The sequence below is a fragment of the Strongylocentrotus purpuratus genome, unplaced genomic scaffold (assembly GCF_000002235.5).
Source record: "Strongylocentrotus purpuratus isolate Spur 01 unplaced genomic scaffold, Spur_5.0 spur5_scaffold_16, whole genome shotgun sequence".
Lineage (NCBI taxonomy): Eukaryota > Metazoa > Echinodermata > Echinoidea > Camarodonta > Strongylocentrotidae > Strongylocentrotus > Strongylocentrotus purpuratus.
Window position 1 is genome coordinate 30,048,387 of NW_022145601.1, and position 26,309 is coordinate 30,074,695.

General features: G+C 39.4%; 2 protein-coding genes across 2 annotated transcripts; one reads left to right on the plus strand and one right to left on the minus strand.

Moving 5' to 3' along the window:
• Nucleotides 1-1,355: 1,355 nt before the first annotated feature.
• On the minus strand, nt 1,356-13,108 carry LOC580627 (peptidyl-prolyl cis-trans isomerase H). The gene is made up of 6 exons (XM_030987250.1): nt 12,926-13,108; nt 11,070-11,158; nt 10,170-10,257; nt 8,466-8,558; nt 5,527-5,655; nt 1,356-2,565 (listed from the first exon to the last, which is right to left on the minus strand). The coding sequence occupies exons 1-6, from the start codon at nt 12,998-13,000 to the stop codon at nt 2,497-2,499; spliced, it is 543 nt and encodes a 180-aa protein (XP_030843110.1). The 5' UTR covers nt 13,001-13,108; the 3' UTR covers nt 1,356-2,496.
• Nucleotides 13,109-17,536: 4,428 nt separating this feature from the next.
• Nucleotides 17,537-23,743, plus strand: LOC762575 (N-alpha-acetyltransferase 38, NatC auxiliary subunit). The gene is made up of 3 exons (XM_001198253.4): nt 17,537-17,662; nt 21,014-21,275; nt 22,148-23,743. Exons 1-3 carry the CDS (start codon nt 17,660-17,662, stop codon nt 22,249-22,251), a joined length of 369 nt encoding a protein of 122 aa, XP_001198253.2. The 5' UTR covers nt 17,537-17,659; the 3' UTR covers nt 22,252-23,743.
• The last annotated feature ends 2,566 nt before the right edge of the window (nt 23,744-26,309 follow it).

A 26,309-nucleotide genomic window follows, 5' to 3' on the forward strand; every position in this document is an offset into this window, starting at 1 on the left:
GACATAAAAGAAAAGCTAAGGATATGGCAGGGAGGGAGAGAGAGGTGACCATATGAAGGAATATTCAGAGGTACTCCACTGCCGGACAAAAGCCAACCTGCATGTATCTAAAGTTGCAGCAGGAATTATCAGGCAGGCAAACACAAAAATCTCTTTCATTCACACGACCGTTTCTTCTTTCTCTAATATCTGTACTTCACGATATCCACCCTGTTCTCCTCATTCGTTGGATCTCATTATGCTCTCGTTTTCTTTTACCCCCCCAAACTCCTTACAGCCTCGCTACCTTTTTCTCTCTGTCCCCACCTCCCTCTTCCTTCCGAGATGCCAATTTTCAGGCAATAGCCTGAATTCAGGCCCTGGCAAGTTATTTTCATACCATAGTTTAGGCTTTTTGGGTACAAAATAGCTCATTCTAGGTGATTTTCAGGCCCTCGATTCTAACTGGCGTCCCTGCCCTTCCATGATTCAAGGATGATTTATTGTTCTTTCTCACTCTGTGTACACATATCGTCATAAACATCGTAAGTTTTATTTCATTCGAAAGTTTACTTTCTTTTAGTCTCGACTCCTGTTATCATTCTATTCGTATATCCTACACCTATTTGCAAGTTTCCTTGACTTGTCTCATCCCACACTATATGGCCCTTATCCAAGTGTCTCGCGGAACAATCAGAAGTATCAAATTTGTAAATGTCCCAAGGAAATGTGAGTTGTGTGTTTCAACGGGATGCCATTTTTATTTTCCATTTTTTGTCTTCATATTTTATGTATTAAACGCTGCTGTGAACTCTTACTCTCCCTACCCACTCTCCTTTCCTTGTTCACCATCTCTCCTTCCTAAATCTTAAAGGCAGGGTATTCTACTGACACTACTTCAGATTTACGTATATACAGTCAAACCTGTCTATAACGACCACCCAAGGGAAACAAAAAAAATTGGCCTTTGTAGACAGGTGGTCTTTGTAGACAGGTGGTCTTTGTAGACAGGTTCCTTTAGTACGTTTCAATTAAACATTTTCAAGGGAAACAAAATATGTGGTCTTTGTAGGCAGGTGGTCTTTGTAGACAGGTGGTCACTAAAGCAGGTTTGACTGTACTGCCATCTGCTGCTCACAATGTCCCAATGTGTCAACAGCCATGTCCCACAATGCATCACAAACTGATAAGCGTGAGTGATATGTTTGGGTACAAGAATCGAAAGTGGCTCTATGTACACCTTCACCGAAAGACTGCGATTTAAAATACATTACAGAAGTTGCAGTGATGTCAGTTAAATACCCTGCTTTTAAATTCTGTCATTTATAAAACTCTCAATTCATGCCAAACAAAAACTTCCTGAAAATGGCTCACCATTTCATAAGAAAAAAGTTTATTTACATAAAAAAAAGTACACTGATATCTTAATCATGATGGAGACACTTCGAGTAGCGTCTCTTCCTGCCTTAGGAATGTTGCCAAATAAAAGCAACCAGCCATGTCAGGTCACAACTCATTATGTAGAGGTCAGTTTCAACTGTTTACGGGCTTCGGTCGACTAAAGGCTCGTCCAGATAGGACGCTGTAAACCCCCCTAAATATACGGCAGCGGTAAATAAGTGGAAACTGCGTGAAATAAAGGCCTTGGGATATTCACCAAACTCTGTGTTATAAGATTCAGTAATGTGGCGCTTATTACACTTCACGTCATCTTTTGGTTTTGCTGGATCATATCTGAATGGTGCTTATTTAAATAAATACCGGTAGTGAACTGCTGGTGAACCCGATGAAAAGCAGCACTTGTACTGAAATGGGTGATCTATCCCACAAGAGGTAAATAAATAACTAAATAAAAAATGAATTTGAATTTTGTCACACATTCAGGGTACTATGTACCAGTGTATCAATGTGGCAGTCTTGAGTTTGATCCATACAATGATAGTGCTTGTGTATTATGTCAAACCATACGCTGATCATCTATATTTCGTCAAGGATATTGCCTGTTTTGGAGCCAGAAGGACGTTAACCCATGTACGGCAACACAAAGTTGACGCCCTTCTGAATCTGAACAACAGACGATGTGGGCTTTGGTTGGGATTAGGTTCCAGGTTAGGGTTCGGGTCAGGCATAAGTGTTGGGTCAAGGGTTAGGGCTATAAATTCGATTTGCATAAGATGTCGACCGCAGATCAATTGTCACAGACGGATGTATCAAACAAGTGAAGTACATGTAGTATCACCAGGACATTGTTGGGTGTTCCAGAATAAATTAGGCCTTCCACTCTCTTGTAGTAAGAACTTTGGGACATCACAAAGGGGCAAACATTGGTGGGCAGTTGAGTAAGAACCTGACTGACAGATCTGCATCCCGAGATTCCCGATGGCTACCATTTTGTGTTTCTGTCATTTGGATTTATCCATTTATGGAACATGTACAAATTCTTGCTGTCCTCACATGGAGAGTAGAGAGGTCTTGAAGGAACTTATAAAACAGTCTTTGAGCTGGGCTGGCTGATCATCACATCTCCCCACACTGGGAGACAAGCACAGGAATCTTGGGTCTGTTGTTTGGTCCGGTTGGTACATTCTGAAAACCAAACAAAGAATATCAATCAATAGGTAGCTGGATGGATAGCCATCATTATTTTCAAAAATAACTGAAAACGATACAAAACAATACGCAAATAAAAAAATAGGAAGACAACATAAAATTAAGGAAAAAAAACCCCTCCCCCCCCCCCCCCATTTTCTCAATGTCATATTCAATTCAAGTTTTCCACAATATGATACAAATACAAAACAATCAAAATACAAACAAGAATACAACATAAGTATTACACAACAGAACGGGTGGGATCCAGGCGCGTAGCCAGGGGGGGGCGGTGGGGGCGGTCGCCCCCCCCAAAACGCCGGCCAAAAAAAAAAGAGAGAGAAAGAGAAGAAAAAAAAGAAAGAGGACGTAGGAAGAAAAAGGGAAAAGGAGTCGAGAACGGTACAATGAATCGTCAAAGCTTCCGCGCTTCGCGCGGGAAGGGGGAAACTGAGTTCAAATTAAGAAATATGAGTCGGGAAAGGTACAACGAATCGTCTTCTTTCTCTAATAATTTAATGAAACGTCAAAGCTTCGCGCGAGAGGGGGGGGGGGGGGGAACAGAATTCAGACAAGGATTAAGAGTCGAGAAAGGTACAACGAATCGTCTTCTTTCTCTAATAATTTAATGAAACGTCAAAGCTTCGCGTGAGAGAGGGGAGGGACTGAATACAGATAAGGATTATGAGTCGAGAAAGGTACAACGAATCGTCTTCTTTCAAAGGGGAAACTCCCCCCTCCCTGCACCCACCCCCCTAGGGAGCGCGCTTTGCGCGCTCTTTAAGTGATTCGCACGCACCGCGTGCTCACTACCGCCCCCCCTAAAGTGAAATCCTGGCTACGCGCTTGGTGGGATCAACAATAGGCCTACAGGTCTTTTAATGCTCAATCCCTTCAGTATATATATATGAAAGTAATATATATCTATTTTTCTTTACCCATTGGAATAATTAATTGCAATGACCTCTCAAGTGTTGTCCTAAAAGACAAACTGTAGTGGAGGAAGTCATCTTATAAACTGAATCTAACCTGAAACTAAACTTGATGATACACGTCTTGTGTATCTCCTGTATCTTTTATGAACAGTCATTTCTTGACTTTGACCCTGCATTTCTCTCTTTCATGTTAACCCTCTCATCACCATGTAATAATCAGGGGTGATAGTGAGCACTAAAAGAGAAAAAATCTGGAAAATAAGGGGAAAATAGGGGTAAAATCGGGAAGAAAAAAAAAAAAAACGGGGAAAAATCAACAAAAAAATAAATCAGGAAACCGATATAAATCATTACGAAAAGCTCTCGTTAAAACTATACCCCACCACTATAGCACAGCAGTCAATGTAATCTGGTGGGGTAGCACTACCCCAGATTCATTTCTCTCGTTAAAACTTTGTAATCTGGTGGGGTAGCAATACCCCAGTTTCGTTTCTCTCGTTAAAACTTTGAGAGAGCTACACAGGCACCAATGGGAATCTGATGGGGTCTCACTACCCCACTTTCAATTCTCTCGTTAAAAACTTGGACAGAGCCTTGAGGCTTTGAGTGAGAGATTAAGATATTGGATTGCAGCTGGACTCTACATCATCTTACGTAATACTAGTGTAAACAAACTCTTACTGGGGTCTGCCTGAAAGGAAATGAGAAGTAGAAAATAAGTATTTTACTTGTTTTAAGATATTTTCATGTCCTAAAGTCACTAATAATTTAGATGAAGACCAAAATGAAAGTTCGAACGAAGCAAAATGACCCATAATTGGCGATATAACAACAATTTTTACTCTGGCAGCGAACCCCTGCATGTGTCTCTTTCTCCCTTCTCCCTTCCTTTCCCCTTGTATCATGCTTATCTCTCTCTCGCTATCACCTCATCAAGGTCTCGATGGGGGTGGATTACAGCGCTAGTGTTTACTTAGGGCTTATCACAATCTCAGCTCTAGTACAAGTAGAAATGGTGAAAGTCAAATGGGGGTTTCAATTTTAAACGACGAGTTTTCGTCATGTCGGGTAATTATCAGTCCTGAATAATGCACTATTTGCACTATTTCAGATAAATTAAGCTAATCAGGAAGTCGAAATTATATTCCCAAACACAGTTTTGTAAGCTTTGAGAGAATAATACAAAGAATAGATGAGTCAGGTCCTGGCCAAGCCGATATGAATAGTACAATCCTCCTAGGCACAGACATTGAATGGACAGGAAGATCAGTTGAGCGCTTCTCAATCCTTGAGTATTGGTTACAACATGTTGTGAGATGTTGTGATTGTTAACATCTATTCTATTATCCGAAATAAGATACACAACATTAAATTGTAATTGAGCAATACCTAGGAAGATGGGGGGGGGGTGGGGAGGGTAACATTACCTGACCCCCCCCCCCCCCCAAAAAAAAAAAAAAAAAAAAAAAAAAAAAACCCTAACGAAGTACATGTACCTGAAAATGTTTTTCTTCTCCTTTCACATTTTGCCAAAGTGGACATTATATCAACAACAAAATCTTCATTTTGTCCTCATCTTGTTTTTATTACAATTTGACATACCTAATGTACAGGAGATTTTGCATCATTCTAAAAGTTAGATTCCATCTTAAATAGTACAGCGCCATGAGCGTCAGACCCTGGCAGATACCGGCGCTATATAAATATCCATATTATTATTATTGCATCAAATGTTTCTGATATCTTAATTGATGCTTTGATTGTTTTACCTGACTGCGAAGAAAGCAGGAGCATGCTAGTATAATAAATAACCCCGGGGATTGATGGCTTTAAGTTCTCTCAAGGGGACTTGGTAATTGGGATTAATGCCATACCAAAGGGGACTGGCGCATCCACTTGGTTTTTAACCCGGGACCTGCAGATTACAAGCCCACTGCTCTACCACTGAGCCATTGTGTCTCCTCAGGAGTGGATGCACTTTTGTAACCTCCTCCCCTGAAAAACAGAAAAGAACTGCACATACCTCAATCTTTCTCATGACCAGAAGTCCATCTATCACCTTGCCAAAGACCACATGCTTGCCGTCTAAGAAGTCACACTTGGCGCACGTCACAAAGAACTGACATCCGTTAGTACCTGGACCCGAGTTAGCCTGATAACAATAACAAACAAAATAATACCCGGTAATGACAATGATAATAGCTCCATTTACATTGCCAACATCCTATTTTTCTAGGGGATACAAACAGTGCCTACAGAGTACTATCATTACCCTGGCTACAAACCAGCTGCCCTAGGGTTCTAAAAGCATTCAAGTGATTTCTACCTACCAGGTACCCTTTTACTATACCCAGGGCTGTCAACCCTCTTGCATTTGGAGGAAGTCTCACGCCTCCACGCTCATTCTCCCGCCGTCCCACCAGCTTGAAGCGGGAGATTCCCGCCACCATCATCCCTTTCTCCCGCTTCAATGTAGAATCTCCATTTATGAAAAAACCTCCCTCCAAACATGGTAACCACAATTTAACCTTTTTTTTTTGCTCGGGGGGGGGGGGGGGGGGGGGGGGCAGTGAGCACCAAAAATATTCTTTTTTTGATTTTTTTTTTTGAAATTTAACCCAACACCCACCTCCCCCCAAAAAATCCTGTTGAGCAAACAAAATGTTGGCATACAATCTTCCTCAAAGCAGTTCCCCAAAGTTGACAGCCCTGTATACCTGCATCAAGAGTGGCAATGGTAGACTAATATGGGATGATTTTCTGAATTCTGCTACTGATGTTCAAGTCTCACGACCATCTATCTCCTGGGCAAATGATTTCCTTTATTCCTCATTGAACAGTACGGTCTTCATCCTGGCTTGTATGGAAGCAGGAGACCGTCAAAAACATGGATATACGTCGTGTCGTAATTCGAATTGCCACACTACCTAAATAATTACGTAGATAAATACTGACTTCATAGGAGGAACCTGCACCAATGTTTTTGTTTTGTTTGTTTTTCCTGAAATGACATGAATCGGGGGAGCATTGTGGTATAGTGCATTCAAAGGTACCAAGATCGTTTCTTGCTTTGGGCTGTTATCCTTGAACAAGGTGTTTTGGCAACAGTTGTCTCTCTTGACCTAGGTGTATTATACGGTAACCAGGGGGGTGTTTCACAAAGACTAAGATGGACTTTAATTGGACTTAACTATGGCAGGCCATTCATGCCACTGGTTGCTCTCACCATTATGATCTTTAGATAATATTTTTTCCTTCAATAATGAATTATAAAAAAAAACTAGATGGAATTCGACTGCGCGCAGTCGAAAATGATGCCTCCGTCATAGAGCAATTTTACAAACCGAAACGGAAGAAATTTTTCAAATTCATGTTCAATTGTAATCCATTAACATGTTCTCAGAATATCGTGATTACAAGCAATTTCTCATATATACTTTGATCTTTGACCTCATGACCCTAAAATCTACTCCGTTCATTGGCTCTGCAAGATTTCCTGAGTTAAATAGTAATCCATCTGTCAGTTCTAATGAGAATGCGTCCACAAGCTATTTTTGCATACATAATGAGCCCATGACCTTTGATCTTATGAACTATTCATTGGCTCTGCAAGATACATAAATGATCTAAGTTTGGCAGGAATCCATCAATCTGTTCTAATGATAATACGATCACAAGCTATTTTTGCATACATAATGAGCCGCATGACCTTGACCTTTACCTCATGACCCCAAAATCTAATCAGTTCATCAGCTCTGCAAGTAACATACATGACCTAAGTTTGGCAGGAATCCATCAATCGGTTCTTGAGATAAGGCGATCACGAGCTGTTTTTGCATACACAATGTGCGCTGTGACCTTTGACCTCGTGACCCCAAAATCTAATCAGTTCATTGGCTTTGCAAGATACATACATGACCAAAGTTTGGCAGGAATCCATCAATCGGTTCTTCAGATAACGCGATCACAAGCTGTTTTTGCATACATAATGAGCCCTGTGACCTTTGACCTTTGACGTCGTGACCCCAAAATCTAATCAGTTCATCAGCTCTGCAAGATACATACATGACTAAAGTTTGGCAGGAATCCATCAATCGGTTGTTCAGATAACGCGATCACAAGCTGTTTTTGCATACATAATGAGCCCTGTGACCTTTGACCTTTGACCTCGTGACCCAAAATGTAATCAGATTGTTTTCCTATAGTGATACACACTATCACTAAGTTTGAAGTTTAAATCTCCAGTGGTTCTTGAGATATCATGATAACAATCTCAATGTATGGAATTTCATAAGTTGACCTCTGTGACCCTTGACCTTTGACATACGTGCTCCAAAATCTAATCAGATCGTCTTCCTGTGGTGATACATACTATCCTTAAGTTTGAAGTTTAAATCTCAAATGGTTCTTGAGATATCGCGCTAACAAACTCAATACAAGGAATTTCATAAGTTGACCTCTGTGACCTGTGACCTTTGACCTACGTACTCCAAAATCTAATCAGATTGTCTTCCTATGGTGATAAATACTATTCCCGAGTCTTAAGTTTAAATCTTAAATGGTTCTTGAGATATTGTGATAACGGTCAAACGGGACGGACGTACGGACGTACGGACGGACAACCCGAAAACATGATGCCTCCGGCACCACCTTCGGTGGCGGAGGCATAAAAAAAAATTCTGTAGATTTGTGACCATGATTTGTATGTCTCTTGAGAGACCAATGCCAGTAAATGGTGGTAGCAAAGAGTGGCATGAACGGCCATAGCTAAGTCAACTTAAAGTTGATCTTAGTCTTTGTGAAACATCCCCCTGGTAATGCTGAGTGAATAATCTTTGCAGGGCAAGCAGGAAAAGCAGTATTGATTCTCAAGTGGCAAGATCAAATTCTCATTATCTTAATATCTTATCTTATTAACAAACAAAATTGGGAAGAAAAAAAAGAAAGAAAAGAATTCCTTACCATTGAGAGTAATCCTGGCCCATCATGCTTTAGTTTGAAGTTTTCATCCATAAAGTTAGATCCATAGATACTCACTGTACCTGTGCCATCACCCTTCAAAGAGGAAGAAATGAGAAGTTTGTAGAAAACAATGCAACTCAATTCAATTTTTAATTTATGCTTCCATTAGAATAATAATAATAATAATAATAATATTATTTAATTTTTATATAGCGCTTATTACAAATGTCTCTACGCGCTTTACAAACATACTATTACCCCGGTCATCGGATTCAGTGCTTGCCCGCTCACACTGTGTGCACAATCTCCACTCCCTGGGGAGCATTCCAGCCAAGCGTTACATGACGCTCAAAAACTGTGCGACCAAAAATGATGGTCGCATCCTACTGGGTACCATAATAATTACATAATGGACCCCTCAGGAAACAAAAGCTAACCGTATTAGGAGGGCCCTGTACAAAATAAAATGCACATGAATGAAAATGGAATACAATTAATCAACAGGCAATAGTAATAAAATCACAAACATACACCCATTCATTCCAATAACTTTACCACACCCGTATTCACACACCAAATAGCACTCATCCGCATATATATTACATACAGTTCATGCAGAACAGTTTCACATAGGAAGAAAAGGGATAGACACAAAGAGTTTGAAAGTTAGAGAGAGTAGAGAAAAGAATTAAAGCTTAGAAAAGATGAAAAAGCTTTGCAATCCTTACAAAATATTGTCTTATAAAAATGTTTTGTATTTGGAGGTTACTTGCAAGCAACCTTTTCAACTAAAATTTGATATGGAACACAGAAAATTTAAGCACTACCATAAGTAACAATTTTGCTTTGTGTAAAATAATGTTATACAGTGAAACATGTTTAGGCATCATTTCATGCAAAAACTTGATAAAGAATAAATGTCAACAGAAAATGCAAATGGTGCATGGTATGAGAACTGTACACTTTCATTCATTTTGTTTAATTCATTTTTCATTTTTATAAAAAACACAGCAAAAGCAAATAAACATACAAGTACATATACATACACAGGCAGAGAATGTTCAGTTTATACGATAACTTCAAATGAAATAGGAGAACAAAGGAAAAGCCAATGGTGGCCTTGTTTAAAAAAGTTCCCCAGAATATTATAATTTATATTACTGAGTATACATGTATATTAGATATCACAAAAGACATTTTCATACACTTCCAACCCAAACAAGCACCTATCAGGGATTTGCAAGCTCTCCAACTAAACCTATCAAAAAGTTCATCTGAAAGAAACAGCAAGATGAGATCAAAAGCCTTTGTGGGTCTTTTTCTCTATGGGTGAAAAGTGAAGCCCTCATTTTGTAACACAACAAATGGGGTGAATAAAACACTGCCATAATTTGTAAAATTCAAATTTGAAAAGAATAATGACTGTAATTTTGCTTTGGTGATTTTTTTGCCACCACACTTTTAGGGAAAGTTTTCAATTATGATTTTTACAACATTATTGCCCTTTTTGAGATTTTCACTGAGCAATCCCTGCGACGCCCTTTAACAAATATTGTTTCTTTATCTTACACACGTATGTTAACGAGAACAGTCATGGCATGTCTTTTATTCTTTTTGCAAGAATGGGTCAAAAGAGGCTTTCACAAAACAATCATCCTTTTTTCCGCAGCAGGTCACTGGGTAATGTGGAACCCCTTTTCTTACCTTGATAAAATCTCCCCCTTGGATCATGAAATCTTTGATGACTCTATGAAACGTTGCTCCTTTGTATCCAGTCGGCATGTTATTTTTCCTTTTAACAAAATCAAAATACATTAATAAACAATCCTTTCAGGCACTTTTTGTTTTGTTTTGTTTTTTATTCCTCTTATGAAGTAATATGGTTATGGGGTTCAAGTGCATCGGGACTGTTCTAGTGCTCATGAAATCTTTGATGACTCTATGAAACATTGCTCCTTTGTATCTAGTCGCCATGCCATTTTTCCTTCCAACAAAATCAAAATACATTCATAAACAATCCTTACAGGCACTTTCTTTTTTTTCCCTCTTTTTTAAAAAACTTCCTGTTCTTTAAAAGTACTATGAAGAATTAGGGGTTCAAATGTGCACTGGGTCCAAGTTGACCGGGTCTGTTCTAGTGTTCAGTCCTGCTACACTTCAATAAATGAGTTAGAGAACATAAGGGGTGTACAATTAATCATAAGGCCATCAAAAAATGAACAACTATAACGTTTCAGCTGCAGAATGGAGATGAATATTTAGGCAGTATCCCGGTAAACGCAATGATTTTATCATTTTAACCTACAATAAAACGAACAAATACCTATGACATCCCAAACACTTCCTAACTACTCTTCCCCCTCCCTCTCTCTGTCTCTCCCTCCTCCTCCTCCCCCTCCCCTTCCCCCTCCCCCTCCTCCTCCTCCTCCTCCTCCTCCTCCTCCTCCTCCTCCTCCTCCTCCTCCTCCTCCTCCTCCTCCTCCTCCTTCTTCTTCTTCTTTTTCTTCATGTTTAAGAGAGATATACATTTACATGAACTTTCAATGAGACCAGAAAAAAATTAGACTGAAATTCTAAAAAGATTACTGTTCAATGTTCACTTACTTAAATTCTCCTGTACATAACTGTCTGAAGTTTTCTGCTGTTCTTGGTACAACATCAGCAAATAATTCCACCTTCATTCGACCTATATCCTGCACATTAACAAAGAACATATCAAACATATTATAAGTAACTTTTTCACATAAGCTTAAAAGAAGAATTCAATAATACGCTTCGTAATTATTTTTGTTTAAACTTTTTGGTAGTAATACATGTGATATAAATCATTTTTGTATTATTCTACTTCCACTCCAGTATTAAATGTCTGGAATATCCAATGCCTTGTGGGTCATCATTTCCAAAATTTTGTCTAGGTTCATATTTCTTTCTTTTTGGGGGTCAAAGGTCATCTTGTTATAATTTTGACAAGGTTTCTCATCTCTATGTCCATATTAGCATAATTGTCAAACCCCATTTTTTTGTCCTTACTCAGAGTTACTCCCCCCTCTTCTTTTAAAGGAATGAACAGCCATGAGTAGAGGTGGCTTTCTTGCAGATGTTCACAGTTAGGTCATTGGCAGAGAATCCTTCAAAGAGTAAAGGATATTAATATCCTTTAGCTAGATCACTTTAAATAAATAATAGAACTCTACATAAATCAGGGCCATGAGGCTGTTGAAATCGACCCAGATTGATAAGAAAAAGCCTCAAATTAACCACAAACTCATGAACTAGCCTGAATTCCTTTCTCTAGGCCCTATAATTTAGCTCAAACTAAGCTATTTGAATAGACCTAGACCGAATTTTCCGTCTCTTTCGTTCGTTAGCCTCTTATTGGGGTAGGGTCGGCTCTCTCTTTAGAGACGGAAACCGTCTATACACATTCCCTTGATAACGCCACGGCCATTTCAGGTCGTAGCGTTTTGCCCCCAAAATCCCCCAAAATGTCATTTTACCTCGTGCATATCCACATGTAAATTAGGCCTAGGCTATAATAAATCAGTTCCACTTACCAACTTGACTGAAATAATCAGTTTAATAGTCCCTTTTTAGGAAATTATGGGTCAAAATCGAAATCCATTTTGAAAATTTTTTTGAACATGGATTTTGATTTTGACCCATAAATTCCTAAAAAGGGACTATTAAACTGATTATTTCAGTCAAGTTGGTAAGTGGAACTGATTTATTATAGCCTAGAGGTCTAGGCCTAATTTACAATATAAAATGCACGAGGTAAAATGACATTTTGGGGGATTTTGGGGGCAAAACGCTACGACCTGAAATGGCCGTGGCGTTATCAAGGGAATGTGTATAGGCGGTTTCCGTCTCTAAAGAGAGAGCCGGCCGACCCTACCCCAAAGAGGCTAACGAACGAAAGAGACGGAAAATTCGGTCTAGAATAGACCTAGACCTACTAGTCTACATCATACATGTACATCCAACTGTTTTCTTCTCTTGGAAAAAAAGAAGAAGAATCATCAGACATCAATCATCATTAGTTTATGTTTCCTTCTTTTTGTGGAGGAACCACTAGCTGCTGTCAACTGATAATTCTGCTCCAGCTCCAGCTCCATTTAACATAATTTGCCAGTTTGCAGGACAAACTAATTTTGGATTTCAACCGGGCCGAGTACAATGAAACTTGAAAGAATAGATAAGAAAATTGACACGAAAGGGGTAAGAAACATAACGACTTTTAAATCAAGACCATTATTTGAACAACTGATGAAGATTTAGTTGATTTTTGGTATGTTTAAGACGGGTTTCTCCACGCCGGAGTTACGGGTCAATGTCTGGGTACGAAAGTACCACCACACAGTCTGCATACAGTGTACATAATAAACTACGGGAAAATCAGCATGTGGGACTACGAAATACAAATTCGGCCACTTCAAACTGTAATAAAAATGGATATTTACCTGCCCTCCGATCGTTATGTCAAAGAAAACAACCGGGTTATTTGGATTTGAAACTTGCAATCCCAGCCAAGACATTTTCAACTTTTAGAACTGAACAACAGACCGAGAAATGAGGACGTTCTTAGTTGAATCGTCTTTTTAACGTGAGATGCATGCAGTTGTACGTACGAACCACTGAAATATATGACACATAATAATATGAAGTGACTGCGCTGATTATAAATCGCAGGCGGAAGAGACCGCCATATTGGTACTCTCTGTCATCATTCAGTATTCTAGTACAGTGGCGGATCCGGGGGGGGGGGGGGGGGGGAAGAAGGGAAAAAAGAAGGGGAAAAAAAGGGAAATAAAAGGCGAAAGATATCAAAGGTATCAAAATATGCTCATCTGACCGTAATTAAATGCCTAAAACCTTTGACTTCCGGTGGCTCTCCCCACTGCATGGACCCCTGCCCTTAAAGGAAACCAAAACCTTCATACTAAGTTACTTTTATTGTAAAGTTTAAAAGATTTGAATAAAATCAGTGAAAATTTGAACAAAATCGGGCAAGGAATAAGAAAGTTAGAGCTTTTTGAAATGACTAGTCACTAGAGGGCGGTATTCAATTTGATGGCATCATCTGTGAACAACTCTCCGTGCCTTTTGTACATAAAATTTCACAATTTTTTTGTTTTCTTCGTATTTATTTGTGTTCTTGATCCGACTTCATAACGTGTGAAGTAGAATATCATTTAGCATTCTATATCTTGCTTTCAGGGAAGTACATTATCTCAATCACAAGAAAGAAGGAAAAACATGAAATTTGATGTACAAAAGGCATGAAGAGTTGTTCACAGATGAGGTCATCAAATTGAATACCGCCCTCTAGTGACTAGTAGTTTAAAAAAGCTCTTACTTCCTTATTCCTTGCCCGATCTTGTTCAAATTTTCACTGATATTTTTCAAATATCTTAAACTTTACAATAAAAGTAACTTAGTATGAAGGTTTTGGTTTCCTTTAAGGCGGACGACTGGATGCTAATCTGACGGTAATTTAATGCTTGAGCTTCTGGGGTCTCGGTCCCTGGACCTCACGCCAATTAGTGTCCTGCCAGTGTCACAAATAAGGTATCAAAATATGTTCATCTGACCGTAATTAAATGCCTAAAACCTCTAAGTTTCCTGGGCTCCACCCCCTCGACCACTAGAGGGGCCCTAAGGCGGGTCCCTGCATGCTTGTCTGACCGTTATAAAATTCCTAAAAAACCCCTGAGCTTCTTAAGGGCTCCGCCCCCTGGACCCCACGACATTTAGTTACCTGCCTGCAGTGTCACAAATAAGGTATAATTATGCTCATCTGAAGTAATTAAATGCCTAAAGCTCTGAGCTTCCGGGGCTATGCCCCCCCCCCCCCGAACCCAACAAATGGCCCTAAGGCGGGCTCTGGATGCTCATCTGAACGTAATCTATTGCATAACACCCCTGAGCCTCCTGGGGCTCCGGCTCGTGGACCCCACGCCAATTCGTGACCTGCCAGTGTCACAAATAAGGTATAAAAATATGCTCATCTGACCATAATTTATTGCCCTCAACCCCTGAACTTCTGAGGGCTCTGTCCCCTGGACCCAACACCAATTTGTGCCAGTGCCAGTGTCACATATAAGGTATCAAAATATGCTCATCTGAACGTAATCTATTGCATAACACCCCTGAGCCTCCTGGGGCTCCAGCTCCTGGACCCCACGCAAATTCGTGACCTGCCAGTGTCACAAATAAGGTATAAAATATGCTCATCTGACGATAATTTAATGTATAAAACACCTGAGCTTCTGGGGGCTTTGCCCCCTGAACCCAACACCAAATTGTGTACTGCCAGTGTCACAAATAAGGTATAAAAATATGCTCATCTGACCATAATTTAGTGCCCTCAACCCCTGAGCTTCCGGGGGCTCCGCCCCCTTGACCCCACGCCAATTCGTGACCTGCCAGTGTCACACATTACGGTATCAAAATATGCTCATCTGAAAGTAATTTATTGCCCCAAAACCTCTGAGCTTCCGGGGGCTCCGCCCCCTGGACCCCATGCCAATTCGTGACCTGCCAGTGTCACAAATAAGGTATAAAATATGCTCATCTGACGATAATTTAATGTATAAAACACCTGAGCTTCTGGGGGCTTCGCCCCCTGAACCCAACACCAAATTGTGTACTGCCAGTGTCACAAATAAGGTATAAAAATATGCTCATCTGACGGTTATTTTTTGCCCCAAACCCCTGAGCTTCCGAGGGGCGGAATTCGTGACCTGCCAGTGTCACAAATATGGTATAAGTTATGCTCATCTGACTTTAATTTAATGTATAAAACACCTGAGTTTCCGGGGGCTCCGCCCCCTGGACCCCACGCCAATTTGTGACCTGCCAGTGTCACACATAAGGTATCAAAATATGCTCATCTGACAGTAATTTATTGCCCAAAACCCCTGAGCTTCCGGGGGCTCTGCCCCTGGATCCCACGCCAATTCGTGACCTGCCAGTGTCACAAATATGGTTTAAAATATGCTCATCTGAAGATAATTTAATGCATAAAACCCCTGAGCTTCTTGGGGCTCCGCCCCCTGGACCCAACACCAAGTTGTGTCCTGACAGTGTCACAAATGAAGTATCAAAATATGCTCATCTGACAGTAATTTATTGCCCCAAACCCCTGAGCTTCCGGGGCTCTGTCCCCTGGACCCCATCCCAATTCGTGACCTGCCAGTGTAACAAATAAGGTATAAAATATGCTCATATTACTACAATTTAATGTATAACACTTGAGCTTCTGGGGGCTCCGCCCCCTGGACCCAACACCAAATTATGTCCTGCCAGTTTCACAAATAAGGTATAAAAATATGCTCATCTGACCATTATTTATTACCCAAAACCCATGAGCTTCCGGGGGCTCCGCCCCCTAGACCCCACGCCAATTCGTGACCTGCCAGTGTCGCAACTAAGGTATAAAATTATGCTCATCCGACGATAATTTGAAAATCCCTGAGCTTCTGAAATTTGAAAAATCGCACCACCCCCCCCCCCCCTCCCTGGCGTTCAGAGGGAGGGGGGGGTGCGGTTTTTCAAAATTTCGAGGGCAAAAAAAAAAAAAAAATCACTCTGCGAAATATTGCCGGCACGCTTTTCAAATTTCAGCACACTAAATTGCAAATTGATTTCAAATTTGGGCCCCCACCCCTAAGAAATCCTGGATTCGCGCCTGTTCTAGAAGTTACAAATGCTGCTGCCCTTTGCAGGAAAATGTGCAGGAGCCAGGAGGTGTTAAACATCACACATAGCAGCATTGACCACTATGCTTTGCATCGGTTTCTCTCAATTAAAAAAAAAAAATCATCCCCTCAATTATGTTGGACTAGCAGTGGATCATTACGATCATTCATTGAAATATATTACGACACCAATACTGATTTTACAGGATAGATGACCCATGCAGGGCCAGAGGTGCCAGATCAAGAAATAGGGGGCAAGGGTTCATCATATTTCAGGGGCCTTAATTTGTGCATATCGTTCCTTGCTTTGTGTGACAAAATTTGCTGCAAGGGGCAGCAACGGCCTCCCGTTGATAGTTTTGTTTATAGTACAATGTTAATTTATTGACGCCTATATTCCTCCTAGACAATCAAGATCATCAAATTATAAATGGCTTGTTGTGCCTAAAATATAAGAATTCATGGGGGGGGGGGAGTGGTCGATAATTTATTTGCGCATGCATGCCCGGGAATCAGTTGCCACTGCAGAAATTTGTAATATTTTAAGTGTAGATAGTAATAGAGAGATATGCCCTAAAACTCATTTGTTTAACATTGCTCTCCTCTATAGATCTACTTGTAAACGTATTTTCCAAGTCGTTTCACTTTTTTTTTTTTTTTCATGTTCATTATACTTTTCTTTTGCGCCTTGAGCGCATTATTCACGTGGAATTTTAGCACCATTACTCATATATTGTTAATATTTTTATTAAGATTATCATTATTATCATTAACATTATTGTTGTTTTTTTTATGTTAAGAAATGCCATGAGAACTTAAATTTTACCGGGGATGTTCTCCTTCAGAATCCGCTTATGGCTGCATGCCGTGAGATAGATCCGACCTGAGGCGTTTATTCCATTTTTTGTGTGCAAAGTTGGGAATACTGAGGGTGGGGGATTCCCTCACCAGATCTCCTGATCACCCCCTCTTTTTTTTTTCTTTCTCTCTCTCTCACCCTTGCATTTGATATAGGGGAGGGTGCCTGTCGCAAATTCACGTCAACCTTATTACAGATTATGTATAATTCGCTATTATATGCTTACTTTAAATAAGGGATACGTATGTAACGAAAACGGTCCATATTCTAGCTCCATGTAGTCTATGTTTTCCTATCATTCATAATATCCCTATACATGTTGTACCCCCCCCCCCCCCCCCCCCCCCCCCCCCCCCCCCCCCCCCCACCTTGTAACTCTACAGTCTATGCAGGGATATCCCTGGTCTATGGTCGTTCCTCAAACATTACTACCGTATACACACTTTGCGTCCAAATGACCATTCCATGCTATTACATGCATGTAGTTCAGTGGTACAAATACGTTCAGGATGTGCGCCCTCTACGTCGATGCAACAAACATAAATGCTGAAATAGAGTCGGAGACCGAAGTCAGATTTGTGAAGGAAAAGTGATTTTGCGCCGTTCATTGAGCTATCTTTTCCATTTTTTACGATATGGTATGTATTGTATTTAGTGCTACGCAAATATCGTAATATAACTATGATCAGATATTGTGTTGATGAGTCGATTGCACTGGTTCGAGTTGAGAGAGTTGCACTGGTACTTGAGTTGAACTTGATCGATGGTGTAGAAGAATACTCGGTTTTCCTACGTGAAAGTTGTGCAGAGGCCCGACTTCGTGTAGTGTCGCATCATTGGGCGAGATTGTTTGATTTTGTTTACACCTTTAAAACCCACATTGACCGAGGTGTATGATATGATTCTTTTAAAACAATGCTAGACCGAGGTTAACAATAATTTATACAACATAAAAAAGCACATTTTCTGTCATGTCTGACTCTGACTAACTGACTAAAATAAAAAGAGTAGAGGGTCTAGAGGTCTAGGTCTAGCTCGCGCTCGTCTAAAAGTTACTAGTCTACAGACAAAAAGTAAACTCTATTTACCAGGTTTACTAAAAATTGCCTAATAATATTGGCATAAATCATGATTAGTATCCACACCATGGTACACCAGCAACACATAGTGGGCAATGCTAATGCGATTATTACATGTATCAATTCAAAACTTTGCTCAACCAATCAAATCAAAACGACGCATCCGTGCAAAACAATTTGAAAACTGTAATACCTCAAATATCATAGACAGACGAGTGACAAACAACAGCAAGTGCTACAACCCCATCAGAGCACAAACTGAAAACTACAGGAGCTCATTCTTCCCATCTACCATCATTGAATGGAACCATTTGGATGAAAACACCATAAACTCCACATCAACCAGCACATTCAGGAAGGCTTTTGACAGAGCCTTCTAAGTACCCCGCGCCCTCTCTCTCAACCGATGCGTTTATGCCCAGTAGGGCCCTGCATCGTACACATCCAGATCCAGATCCAGATCTAGATTTAACTCAAACAGTACTAGTAGAGTAGAGAGCAGGGGCCCGTTCCTAGAAACCGTCATAAGTCAAACTTCTTGACTAAATTAGCGTTAGTGAGCTACTTGTCCGCTACGTGTTTCACAAAGCCCTCTTTGCTAACATCAAGGACAACATCCTGACTAAGGAGTTATGACGCCTCCAACACCGTCGTATCTAGTGCTGTAAGTCAGACGCTATGTTCGTGTTCGGTTCGGTTCGGCAGAGTTCGGCGATTTTTCACCCGAACTTGGTTCGGTTCGGGGTTCGGTAATTTAATAGCAAGCAGAGTTATAGCGACGGCGGTCGGGACTGGGCAGGCCGCCCGCCCTGCCGGGCCCGACCGGCACGGAGGACTTCTGCACACTGCTTCCGACCAGCACAAATTTCACATTAAAAAACTGCTCTAAACGTAATTATTTGTGAAGAAAAATACTACTTACATTCGTATTTCCGTCTTGAATCATGTTTTATTTTCAATTTTAAAAGAATCATGTTTTCAATTTGTCAATAAATGATATTTTTAAAAGATTTCCCGAGACGGTTGTTGTCTAATGTTAGAGTCATAAAAGGTGCCATCTTGAATAGAGACTTTCAGGCTCGCCAAGAACTGTTTTTTATAAGTTTTTATTTTCAATAGGAAAAATATAAAATCCCTATTTTTCCTGAATAAATAAATACCATACTATAATATATATTTATTACATTATTTATATTGTAAAATTTGTCCGATATGGTTACAATTAAAATATTAATTTTTTGTTCGATGGGTTTGAGCAAATTGAGATGAACTTGTTTTGATCATGCACATGTATTCTTGTTTATGGCTTGCGATCGCGACGTAGCGATGGGTTTGAGCAAATTGAGATGAACTTGTTTTGATCATGCACATGTATTCTTGTTTATGGCTTGCGATCGCGACGTAGCATGGTCAGGATTTGGGATTTAAATGGCGCCAGTGAAGTTGAGCCCACCACTGGATAGGCATAAATCACAAGGGCGGAAAATGGGAAAAAAGTAAATATAATATGAGCAATCATAACATGAAAATTAGGTACAAAATGAAAAGTTTATTAGCTTGCAAAAACGTTTACATTTTTTTTGCCGAACATCCGAACCAGGCCTTTGCGTTCGGTTCGGTTCGGTTCGGTTCGGAAGTGCCATGTTCGGAGAACTTCCGTTCGGTTCGGCGGTTCGGCTACAGCACTAGTCGTATCTCTATCATAACTATTTTGTCGATGGGCAGCACCATCACATGTCATTTATTGGGTAGACTATGGCTGGCAAACAAGGACAATAAATCCTCCAGCTATGATTTTTCTACATATTCACTTAAACAGTGAGTTATTGTTTTTTGTATTTGATAATCTTTTGAAAATATGCCATGTTTATATTTAAGGATTTTCCCACTTAAATAAACTGATTATACGCCTTTATTTCCACATTGTAAAATCCTTGAAGGGATGGGTATTCTGCCACGGCAGGCAAGCCATAGTAAGGAGGGGATCCTTTACTTTTCAGACCCATATTGCCTTCGAGATAAATTCTATCTTCAAATGTGTAAAATGAATAGTTTAAAACATGTGTTGTAACTTTTAACGTTTGGAATATTGAAGTTTTTTCATTTGATTATTCAACTGACACCTAAAACATTGGACACAAATTTCATTACATCGTATTTTTCTAAGAATACTATATTGGTGTGTTTTTATAAACTATCAAATGAAAATAGCTGGGGGGTACCCATCTCAAGAACAAAACTGATTCACCAGTCATGAAATGAAATACTCACGATTATATTTTACAAGTACTTCTGTTGTATAATCTACACAAATTTGGAAGTATATTGCATCTCTCATTTCTTGGTATCATTTTTTATCTTTTTTTATTACTAATTCATTTAGATAATTGCATTTTCCCTAATATTACTTTTGTAATAATCCGGTGGTATTCTGACTAAGGCTAAGTCGTGGCTCCTCTTCTCGCCGATATTATCGATCTCACGAGATCTAGTGAGCTCTTCGTGAAACGGTTTAGGAAGATCAGAGACATCTCCGTAGTTGGTGGATAAAGTTATGACTGTCTTGTCGTTGGTTTCTAGGAACAAGCCCCAAAGTCTCTCTATCGAGTTTATGACAATGCTATGGGCCTAGCAAAATGCTAGAAAATGCAACAAACGCAAAACACAATTTATGCGATGCAACTTTAGAATACCCCACCTTGATGCTCCAACTTAAGTTTCTTAGGTAACATTAAAGTACCTAATCCTAATCCTAACCCTATCCCTAACTCAAACCCTAGGTCTTGGACGTTAATGGACATAATCCTATTGGTGGGGTATTCCAAAGTTAAGCTGGCAAACGGGCAAAGGTATTAAATTGACAAAGATAACAGTAATTGACAAAGTTATTATTATTCATATCCACCCCAGGATGAGGAAACAGTGGAAGAGACCAGTACATCCATGAATGGAGGAGAACCAAAGCCCAACATTGCACCGGAGGACACTCCAAACCAGGAGAAACTTGAAACGGACAGAGCAATAGAGATGAGGAAGAGAATGGAATCATGGCTGAATCAACCAATGCGGATACAGATGACTGATGGCAGGACGCTGGTAGGCACGTTCATCTGCACTGATAAGGATAGGAACGTTATCCTGGGCTCGTGTGAGGAGTACGTGAACCCACCAGGTAAGATGTAAAGTGATGTAAAGTCTTGCAGAGGGTTGTAGGAATTTAGTGTGGTTGGTTTTTATCATCATCTTCATTATCATCATCATCATCACCATCGTTGTGGTCATCGTCATCATTCATCATCATCATCCATCATCATCATCGTCATCATCCATATCATCCATCATCATCATCGTCATCATCATCATCATCATCACCATCGTTGTGGTCGTCGTCATCATTCATCATCATCATCATCATTACCACCATTATCATCATCATCGTCATCATCCATCATCATCATCATCATCATCATAATATATAAAAAATGATATTAGTAATACCGCTAGTAATAATGATAGTAACAGCCAGTTTTGCAGAATAACTATGATATCAATAATAATTATGAAAACTTATTGAAAAATTATAATCACATATTTTTAAACTCCACTACACATATCAATATAACAAACAAGAATGAAAGCATAAATGACGCTAATGATAACAACAGATGTTCAATCATATGAGTTTGAATTAGTTTTAGGCCTTGGCCTACATAATTAGAGTTGTTTCTTAAACAACTTTTGACCAATAAAGGCAATCCAATCTCTTTGATAAGTTTGAACATGCCAAAGCAAAAAGGACAGAGAGGAACGGGATGACAGAAGTTTTTAAATAAATTAAAAAATGAAAAGATATTTTTGAAAGTTTGAAAACTGGGATCAATAAATCTTTTTAAATCTGAAGTTGGTTGATTGTTCATTAAACTTTGATTTAGTTTGTGACATTCCATAATCTTAGTGTGGCCTTCAAAGCTTTCTATTGATCTTACATCATCGAGGCAGTGTTCATCAATGATTTAATTCATCATTTTATGCTTTTTTTATCAGATTCACCTGAAAAGGAGGAGCCGAGAGTTCTAGGCCTTGCCATGGTCCCTGGTCAACACATAGTCAGCATAGAAATAGACGAAGCCAGCAACTCTCTCTTATGACATGCAGCTTCTACTCATTGACTCTGTGAACCTAGTCAGCAATGAGAGATCGGTTATCTAATATCTCGTGCAGCTTCTACTCATTGACTCTGTAAATTTACATGTAGTCGGCAAAGTGAGATCGGCTATCGGCTATTGGGTATCTTGTGCAGCTTCTACTCATTGACTCTGTGAAGTTAGTCGGCAATGAAAGATCGACTATCTGGCATCTTGTGCAGCTGCTGCTTCTACTCATTGACTCTGTGAACCTAGTCGGCAAACAGAGATCGGCTATCTGGCATCTTGTGCAGCTGCTGCTTCTACTCATTGACTCTGTGAACCTAGTCAGCAAACAGAGATCGGCTATCTGGTATCTTGTGCAGCTGCTGCTTCTACTCATTGACTCTGTGAACCTAGTCGGTAAACAGAGATCGGCTATCTGGCATCTTGTGCAGCTGCTGCTCCTACTCATTGACTCTGTGAACGTAGTCGGCAAACAGAGATCGACTATCTGGCATCTTGTGCAGCTGCTGCTTCTACTCATTGACTCTGTGAACCTAGTCGGCAAACAGAGATCTGCTACCTGGTATCTTGAACAGCTTCTACTCATTGAGTCTTTGATTGAAGTGGGGACAGAAAGATGGTAATCTCTATGATGCACTTAGTATACCCAATGAGTCTTTGACCCAAGTTGGTGAAGAGAGATCGGCTTATTCGGCTATCTCCACTATGATATGCACCTTACATGTGTACTTGATGATAACTCTGTGAAATCAGTGAGTCAGCAAAGAGCGATCGTCCATCTCCTGCAGCTTATACTCATTGGGTCTACAAATCAAGTGAGCAAGCAAATTGAAATCTCTGTTATGACCAGCACCTTATTATACTTGGTGAGATTGTGATTCAAGTTAGCGAAGAGAAATAAGCTGTCTCTGTTATTATGAATCTTATCATTAAGGCTGTGAACAAAGATGTCAGACTGTTTGGTGTCCTGCGATGTCCAACCCTCAGAAACTTATTTCAATCGTATCACTGGCATTGATACATGCGTGCAGGATTTGCCAGGATCATAGACGGACATTGCAACTGCCAGACAGAGCAAGGCAATGTGTTCAATTTTCATCAGATGAACCAAATACTAGTATTTTCTTTTTCATTACATGAATGCTTTAATAGCGAGAAAACATTTCATGATAATAATAATAATTAAAACGTTTTTGTAAAGCACATAATGCAAGGGCATACTTGCATATCTACATGTATATATATATGTGCTCTACAGAAAAGAATACAGAAGAAATGGCAAAGGCGCACTGGGTCCATAATTGTGAGATCTTGCAAAGTGCTAAATAGATTTATGTTTTCATTATACTTCTGAGTTTTGATTATTTTCTATACATTTCTAAGCTATTCTAGCAGGTTACGCCACAAAATAGTGGCTGCATATGAAAATCACTTTTCTCCATTTCATTTTGTCACAGTTGTGGGACATAAAATAGACTTTTTACTGGAATGCAGCTTTCTTTCTGGTTTATACTGTACATGGACATGTATTAGAAATTCATATACCGGTAGTTAAGCAACAAGAGGAACCTGTAGGACTATAATGAATTAATCATGTAAAAGGAATTTGGTTGTGAGGTTTAAAGATACTATGTCCCATTTGCAGCCCAAAAAATGAAAAAGTTAAATTCCAACTGCATTTGAAAGATAATACTTATTTAGAACTTCCCTAAAAAATGTGGGGCTTAAAAATGTCTTCAATGGGAAAATAATGACTATTAGTTGTCAAATCGACTTTAGGGCTATAGAGCCCAAAAGTAATAGTCTTGATGTTCAGACAATTGTACCGAATGGTCATACGTTTTATGTTCCGCAAAGTTTCAATCAGTTTAATCTTGACCATCACAAGAAGTGGGTTATTGATGTAGACAAATGCTCATGTACCCTTTACAACTCTTTTCATGTATGTTATTACCAAAGAAGAAAAAAAGCCAGTCAGTCACTCAATAATGTCTGACAGTGAAGTCTAGCAAGTAAACAGGTTTCCTTGCATAATTTGAATATGAGGACACTGCTAACGTTTAAATTTCACAGATAGGACATACATGACATATTCATAATTCCTGCAAAGTTCTACAGAATTTGAGATTGGCTGCAAAAGGGACATAGTACCTTTAAAGCCCTGTTGAGATATTAGGCAGTAAACCCATGTGAACCTACGTTCTACACATGAGAGAATGAGAGAATTCTGTATTGAATGCATTCATGTTTACCAAAATTGGAAACTTAAAATCCCTACAGTAAATGCATGTTATTCACATGTTTACAATTCAATTTGGGCGAGGGAATGAGGGCTGTGGTTTATTTAGTGATATGTATATCTATTCTGTATGTTCGAAATGCAGTTATGAATTCAGTCTAAATGAGTTTGTTAATGTCAGGATATTCACTTCTCCTCTGAGAAAGTCAATATAATTCACTGCTCTGTAAACTAAGCTGTGATATTCCAATAACAAAGAAGAAATAATAAAAGAAATTATGATTATGTCGTCTTAATCTTTTTACTTTGCCGGTGCCAGAACATCATCATTACAGCTACTCAACTATTATTACATGTTCTCTATGCAGTGTATTGAAGTCGGCATATTCTCTTTAGTGTTTCATGTCAATCTTAGTGATTTGCAATATCTCAAGATAATAATTCTTTTTTTTTTTGGGGGGGGGGGGGGGGGGGGGGTTAAAGAAATGACACTTCAGGGACCTGTTTCATAAAACTTGTTACCAATAACAATTCCTAAATTTCTATGACAAATTTAGTCTCAGCAAATCAAATCTCACAATTTCAGTAGCTTATAACAGTTATTGTAACTTGTTATTCAAGTTCAAGTTCAAGTTTTATTTCCACATCTGATTTAAAAAAAAAAAAGTACAATTTATATGCATATACATTCATGTATATACATTAACAAACGTTAAAATGAAACATCTTCAATGTAAATCACAATGTGGTGGGAAAAAACAAAGGCCAATGGCCTATCAAGGTTATTCCCAGAGATAATAAAATTTACTCAAAAAGTTTCTTAAATGGTATTGATGACAGGTTTTTTGAAAAAGGGTCCAGAGCATGCTGGGTGTTGTCCAAGGAAGGCTGGTGTTTTTATCTGGTATGCTGCCCTCTCATGGTGAGAATATGGACATCCCAGCTTGAGCTGAAAACACAACCTACTGTCTTCTTCAAGAGGGGTTCTATTTATCAGATATGACTAGAGAAGACTTTCAATGGAACTGTTATAGTTGCACACACTCTTGAAAATGCTGACGGATTGTTTCATTATTTTGTTTACATACAAGTAAAATAAGTACTGGTAATAGACATAGATCACAACGGTGTAGCCTTATCACAAATTGTTCTGACAATAAAAAGAATAGTGATTGGAACATACTAGATTTATGCTTTGTTATACATGAAGCGTGGAAATATTGGCTTACTGGTGATAATGGTACAATATATGAAAAATGTGCTAGATGAAAGGAGAAAAGGAGTATAATGTAGTAGAAACGCACAATTGAGAGAGAAAGAAAGAGGGAGAGAGAGAGAGAGGGGGTGGGGGAGCAAGGGAGAGAGAGAGAGAGGGGGAAGGGGGAGGGGGGAGGGAGCAAGGGAGAGGTGGTTGGAAAGACTGCTAGATTGAGGGACATCGAGACAGGTAGATAGGGGTAAGGAGAGAGATGGAGAGAGCAATGATTGTTGGAGGAAACCTGGAATATGTCACAGATTCCCGTCATCAAAACACAATGACAAACATTACAAAGAAACTGAAAAACACTGCCTCCCAAAGGACAGTCCGGCTTCTAAATTCATATCACATGTCCGTTCTTGGAAGATTCCTGTAATCTGTAAAATAATATTTGAAGATTTCCGCGTATTATTGACGGGGGTCGATTCGTCACATAAAATAATAACAACAATGTTTGATTAATAGATGTTGAACCGATGGCTGAAAGTGATTTGCTTAAAAAATGGAAATAAAATGAATAAAAATCGGTTATAATAATATAAATCGATATCTAATGAT